Genomic DNA, 6970 nt, shown 5'->3' on the forward strand with positions numbered 1-6970 from the left:
GTCTTTATTATGTTTTAACTAGAACCTCTTAATCTAGGGCTGAAAGTATCATCTCATCCATTCCCCTGCCTCCACACAGGCCTCCCATTGAAACAGTCCAACACTATTACCCCTTTTTTCGGGGTGGAGGTCCTCATATTTCTACATTGCCATGAAGTCTAAAAAGCACATTATGACTCGGAAATCCCAAAGTCTTAGAGACAATCTCATTCCATTCCCCCCCCATCCTCCTGCATGAACTCTTCAATCACTCTGTGCAATTGGCTGGGCTGGTCTTGAGCTAATTTGGTGGTAGGGAAGAAGGCTTGGAGTTCTTTTTTTAAAGCCTCAATCATCTCAAGACACAAAGCAGTTTTAATGAACTGAGAAAATGACAGCATTTCCCCCAAAGACAGAATGCTCCCGTTCTAACAAGATTAGAAAACAATCACTCCTAAGGCATTCATTATCAGGAATGATCCCGTCTAGCCCTCTAGTTTACAGACGAAGAAACTGAGACCCAGATAGAACAGAAGAGACTTGCCCAAAGTAATATCAGAGTGCCTGACCGATACCAAGTGCCTAATGGGTGTTTGCTGACTGACTTATTGATTGATTGATTGATTGATTTGATTTTCACAGTGCTGTAGAAAGTACACTGACCTTAGAGTCAGAAATTCTGGGTTCAGGTCCAAATTCCACCACTGATAAACCTCTTGATCATGAGTGGGTCTCTTTACTTTTCTGTGACTGAGTTTTCTTCTCAAAGCTAGGTAACCTAGCAAGTAGGACAATGAAATTAGTCAGAAAGAACTGAGTTAGAATCCTGCCTCAGACACTTTATTAGCTGTGGGACCCTGGGTAAATCACCTAACTTCTTAGCCTCAGTTTCTCCATTGATAAAATGAGGAAATAACCATCTCTCAGAGCTTATAAGATAACAGCTTATAAGAGTTATAAGGTTCAAGTGAGACAATGTATGTAAAATACTTTGCACATCTTAAAGAACTATATAAATGCTACTATTATGGTTTATTATTATTATCATTAAATGGAGATGACATTTGCATCATCCCACAAAATTCTTGTAAGGAAAATGCTTCATAACGTAATGCACTTATTTAAATGTAAGCTGATACAGAGAGTAATTTGGGATTGATAGCTCAATAATAATAATAAAAGCTAGCATTTATATAGTGTCTACTATGTTCCAGGCACTGTGCTAAGTGCTTTACTAATATTATCTCACTTTGATCCATATTACATCCCTGGGAAGTGGGTACTATTATCCCCATTTTATAGTTGAGGATGCTGAGGTAAATAGAGGTTAAGTGACTTGCCCAGGGTCACACAACTAGTAGGTCTCTGAGGCTGATTTCCATGCTTAAAAACTAGATTTGCTAAGGGTGGATCTTTGTTTTAGAGTTTGCCTAGAAAGAGCTCTGGAGAACAAGTCAGCAAACATTAGTTGTGATGACATATGTATATGATATTGGATGATGCCTTAGATGTGGTCCTTTGCTTGCTGTTCTCTTTCATATAAGATACACAGTCATAATGTGCATTTTTAAAGATTCACTTCACTGGGTTATTCTCCCTAAAGGCCAGCATAATGCGGTAGAAAGAGAATCTTGGGCAGAGACTCGGGTTCCCATCCCAGCTTTACCATTAACTAGCTCTGTGACTTTGGACAACTCATTTCCCTGGCCCTCTGGGCTTCAGTTTCTATCTCCCTTAGAGGAAAGGCTTGGGCAAAATGGTTTCCAATGTCCCCTCCCTGCTCTAATAGTCTGTTATTCTACCTTGCATTCAGTTCACCCAAGTCCTGAATCAAGAAATCAAGGCTGGCCCTTCTAGGCAAATTACAAGTGAAAGAAAGTTCATCCCAGACACCCCCTTCCCCATCCACTCACACCTGTGACTTAACTTGGCCCTGAACTGTCCATTTCATGGCCAGAAAGAGTTGATGCCACTTCCCCAAAGGCCTGATTTTTATTAACCAGAGAGAAGCTGACCCCTTGGAAGAGTCTGACTCACAGATAACTTGAGAGCAAAAGGTATTGTTGACAAATTACCTTAAGGAGATTAAGAAATACAGTGGTGGTGTAAACAATAGATTAAATTTTTAAAATTAAAAAAAAATTAACTTGATGAGCAGAGTTCAGATCTCAGACACAAAAATTGAAAGAATGCGATTCAGTCCTATGCAATCCCCAGAATGATATCTTGGGGCTGGGTAAAGGATTTGGCCGAAGGAGAAAAAAAAAAAGGAAGTGACTAAATAATTACAAAGCAATTGAAATGAAAGGCCAGAATGTTGAGTCTATACTCGAGTGTTTACCTCCCAAATGCATGAAGGCAAAGACCAAGTTGGAAACAGACCAATCTCTGTTCACATTGTCCAGGCTTCCAAGCGTAGCATTGGTGTGGCAGTTCTGTGTGTCTGTGTGATAACCAAACTCCCTCCTGCTGTGGCATGATTCTTCCCCTGAATGTTGTCTGCTTGCCCCCCCCCCCCCCATGCTTCTGGCTGCCTCTGGTTTTCTTCTCTGAAAACTCTTTACGTCTCGTTTGAGTTTGGAGGTTTTCTGGTTGTCAGTTTGGCTCTTGTGTGTTGTCTCTCATCTTGGCCCATCTGACTGTCTCAATATTTTGTTCTTTTCTGTGTGTGGAGTGTGATACGTTACATGTCGTATAGTTTCTTTTAAAACAATGTTTGGTTTATTTATTTTTTTTAAAAAAAGGTTTGGTTTATTTTTTTAAGCCGACCCTATTTTACTCACATCTGAACCTGCCCCCTCCCAGCCCCATGCATGGTTTCGACCTGTGCATTGAAATTAACACAGCTTGGTCTTTTACTACTAGGTATGGGCACCCACCTGAGTGGACTTATGCTTTCTTTAACTCCTGCTTCCCATCAGCTCTTTGATGGTTTGCGACTCGAACTATTCTGATGTTGCAGTTACATACGTTTGCACACATGTGCACACACACAACCCCCAAGTGAATGCACAAAACTCGAGCCCATTCCTTTCACCCCATCCCATTGATGCTCCTAACATCCAGCGACTGGATTCCAGCCATCTGCTGTGCCCTAACCCCTTCTGCTGTGCTCCTCCAAAGGCCCCCCTCAGCCTGTTAAACCATCCCCCTACCCTAAGCCCTCCCTGGAGTTTTGGTGCTTCTGACCCATTTCCCAATGTTTCCCTTCCAGATCCGCGTCGTGAAGGCATTCCGTAGCTCTCTCTATGAAGGTTTAGAAAAACCTGAATCTAGAACCTCCATCCATAACTTCATGACTCATCCTGAATTTAGGATAGAAGACTCTCAGCCCCACATCCCCCTCATTGATGACACTGACCTGGAAGAAGATGCCGCTCTCAAGCAAAATTCGAGCCCGCCGTCGTCATTAAACAAGAACAACAGTGCAATCGATAGCGGGATCAATCTGACCACTGACACGAGCAAATCAGCTACCTCTTCGAGCCCAGGGAGTCCTATACACAGCCTGGAGACATCGCTTTAGCGGGAAATATTCACATCTCCAAAAAAAAAATACAAACAAAATATACAAAACAAAACAACCCCCCCCCCACAAAACACAAACAAAAAAACCCCATCACCACCACCAACTCAGAACAAACCAACCCAGAAAACTCAACCATGAAACAGCACCAAGAAAATAAAAATAGACAAAGTGGGAGAGAAATATATCTCCCCCGAAATAGAACCTTTCTCTGGCTGAGAAGCTGTTTGAGCTCTTTGTCCCTTTGAGGCAAGTGACGGGATCCCTGATGTGGGTTCTTGGGAGTGAGCAATTGCCTGACGTGCCCTTTCTTGCTCCTGCCCGCCCAAACACAGACCAAACCCACCCACCACTTTCCTGCATGGACATACTGTACTCTTCCGGTCCTCCTCTTGTTTATTATTTTTTTTTTCCTTAGGCAGAAACTGCAAAAAAGAAAAAAAAAGGAAAAAAAAGACTCCTTTCTGAGGCTTATTTATCCAATTCACTGGTCTGTGAGTTTTTTGAACTGCTTGTGCGGCATGGTCTCAGTTGTAGAGATTAATTTAAATAACTTTTTGAAGTTGCGGAAGCTTACCTTGCACAGTAGGGTTATACCAATGGGACAGAAGAACTTCATAGACACTAATGAGATTATATCCATTTCTTTGTATCTATATCAACGTATACCTCATCGAGAATGTATACGTCCATATAGATAGGTAGATATATATGTATATCTATATACATGGATATATAAAGTTTTTTTGCTGGCATGTTGCCTTGTTTTTGCTTAAATTGCTCTATTTTAACTTATTTATGTCTTAAAAGAAGAATGTAATTTGTTTACAAACCTGTAGATAAACGTCCTTCACTATTTGTAGGGTTAAGAACACTTCCTGCTGAGAAAGCAGAAGGACTGCTCAGCTCACCAGATACTCCTCTCAGATTGCATCCTCGATGTTTTATGACAGCTCGGCTCTGATTTTTTGCCTGCTCTTTTTTTTTTGTTCAGTAACGTAGCTCCTGCTGGTGAATGACAGAAGAAGCCAAAATATAACATATTGGATGTAGGAATGTGCTCCACAGACATGGGGTCATGGGACTGGAAGCTTGACTCTGTCGGGGGAAAAAAAAACCCACGTGCAACAATCAGGTTTATTTTTTGTAAAAAATAAATAATAAATAAATAAATAAATTGCTCAGCCCAGTTTCAGTATGCCCCTCACTGGCCACAGGCCACCTCGGGTAGCCATTATGTTAGGATGGCTTCCGTGGAATTTTTTTTTTTTTGGAAGACTCCTCTTTATGAAACTCCTTTGAGTTTATTGAGAGCATTTGAAAAATAAGTTATATTTGGCTTTATATGGAGATCAAAGTAGTGTTGAAATTTGTGAACTCTATTGTGTTAATTTTTTTTTTTAGTTAGTCATTTAGAAATTGATTTTCTTATTATTCGCAGCTTACAAGCTGTTGGCATTTTGAATGAGAATCACTACAGCTTGCTGCTTTTCTTTCTTTTTTTTTCTTTTTTAATTTTGGAAGAAAACTATCCATTCCCCCCCATCCTACCCCCCTGCACTATTCAAATCTGAATGAACTTTATGATATATATATTGAAAATGCACTCTGTGTGATTTTTAAACAAAGCTTGTCTTCCTGTAATCACAATATATACTGTAGCCACTTAACAGTGTGTCCTGCCTTCCTGCAAGGGAAGCCATTCTGAAAGCCTACAGTATCACAGGTGAGCAAAGGTTTTTGTAGTTCTTTTCTTTTTTTTCCCCCAGGATGGTATCAGCACTAATAATCAACTTACTATAAGCTTCTTGAATTGCTACGTCAGACACTTGAATGCTAAGCACTTTGTGGGCCACGGCTTTTTTTCATAAAGAACTTTTGTATTTAATACAAAGTTTGCTTTGAGACTTTTCAGCACACAGTCTTTTTTCCATAAACTTGTACAGTGCAAAAGACATTTTGAATACATAACATGGTTGGTGATGGCAGATGTGTAAAGGAAAAGCAAAGCACTTTCCGACTCACCTGCGAAATTAATTTGCCCTGCTGACCCCACCCACCCTGCCATCTGTCAGGCCCCTCCTCCGAGCCTAGAACTTGGCAAACCAGATGAAATCTTCTCTGCATCCTGGCCAAGAAGGAGCATTATTTTGTGCAGATGGCCAAGATTAGGTAGAGCCTTTCCCAGCTGGGGTGGCCAGTCTTCGAATACTGCTGGCAGAACAGCAATGTATCCGGTCCACCGTCAGCTCCCCTGTCTGGTCTAAACCTTCCTGTACAAGGGGCTGGTGCCTAGGACAGCAGGGCCTACAACCCCTTTCTTTCTGAATCGAGAACAGGGCCCCTATGTCAACTGTAAACAGACTGGCAATGAAAACATCGCCGATATTTCAGAACGCCAACGTAGTCAGGGTTTCATTTCCACATTGCAAATGTGGAATCTAACCTTAGCTTTTATGTATTGGATTGAGGAGGGAGGGGGAATCCTGTTCTCTGCTGTACTAATGAGGAAGGGGGAGGGTGTTGTTTGGACTTACACATCTGTGAAATGGGTCTGTTCTGGAACCTGATTTAGTTTCTCTGTCTTAACTTCAATGAGTTATTTTCTTTTCCCAAAGCTCTCCCAACCACCTCCTCTTTCCTTTAGTAACGCTCATGTTCACCCGGGAAAGAGCTTTAACCATTAGGGAACCATTTTGTGGACTTGGATTAGCCTCTCATATGTGGCGCTATTTCCTCCCCCCAGGGGCCTCCTATAAATTGAGAAGCCCATATCACACTGGGCTTCTTTCCAAGAGGAACCAGAAATCTGGGTGGGTTTGGGAGATCGATAGTGGGGCGGACTCTGGGAAGAGGAGAGGCAGGAGTCCATGAGAAGATTTGTCAAAGTAATATCCAATTTCGCAAATACCTGAAGTTCTGTCTTGTACTCGGGTCTCCTTTTCCACTTGGCCTTCTCTTGTTGGGAACAATAACTCCAAACCAGTGGCACATGGAGACCGTGATTGGTTGAAGCTCAGCCCAGCACATCCACCCCCTGCATCCTGCCCTCTGTCCCTGGCCGCATGGAGTTTGTGCTCAACGATAAACAATACCCTGGTACATTTGGCCGTCCATCCCATTAGGGGGTAATAATTTATGTCCATTCATCTGTTTTTATGAATTTTTTTATCTAGACAACAATTGTAAATAAAGAACTCACCATCTCTGTTCATTTACTACTATGCAATGGCTATGCTTTCTCTTACTCTGATTCATCAAACTCTTATGGTGTGGTCCTGGAATGTTTGTGGTTTCAAAAAAACCAAACCAACCAAAAACAGTAACAACAAAAAGAGTAAACTGTGATGTAAATTCTTTACTAGTTTGGAACAGAATGATCCAACTGAATCCTAGCTTCTTTCCTTTCTCTTCCCCTCCCCCCACTACTGAACTTTCTAAACAGATGCCCCAGGTAAAAATATC

The 6970-nt window shown here is 41.6% G+C and overlaps 1 protein-coding gene across 12 annotated transcripts in view; it reads left to right on the forward strand.

The window, feature by feature from the left end:
- Positions 1–6729, forward strand: part of ATP2B2 (ATPase plasma membrane Ca2+ transporting 2) — a 404797-nt gene extending 398068 nt beyond the window's left edge. For 7 of the 12 annotated variants that reach the window (XM_020981028.2, XM_078152201.1, XM_020981024.2 and 4 more), the window contains one exon: positions 3194–6729. In XM_020981028.2, the coding sequence (XP_020836687.1) occupies positions 3194–3505 (312 nt within the window). In that variant the 3' untranslated portion in view covers positions 3506–6729. The remainder of the gene's footprint in view (positions 1–3193) is intronic. The other 5 variants (XM_078152196.1, XM_078152197.1, XM_078152203.1 and 2 more) reach the window with 2 other exon arrangements.
- The last annotated feature ends 241 nt before the right edge of the window (positions 6730–6970 follow it).

This window comes from Phascolarctos cinereus, unplaced genomic scaffold (assembly GCF_003287225.1).
Source record: "Phascolarctos cinereus isolate Bilbo 61053 unplaced genomic scaffold, phaCin_HiC Scaffold_4;HRSCAF=312, whole genome shotgun sequence".
Lineage (NCBI taxonomy): Eukaryota > Metazoa > Chordata > Mammalia > Diprotodontia > Phascolarctidae > Phascolarctos > Phascolarctos cinereus.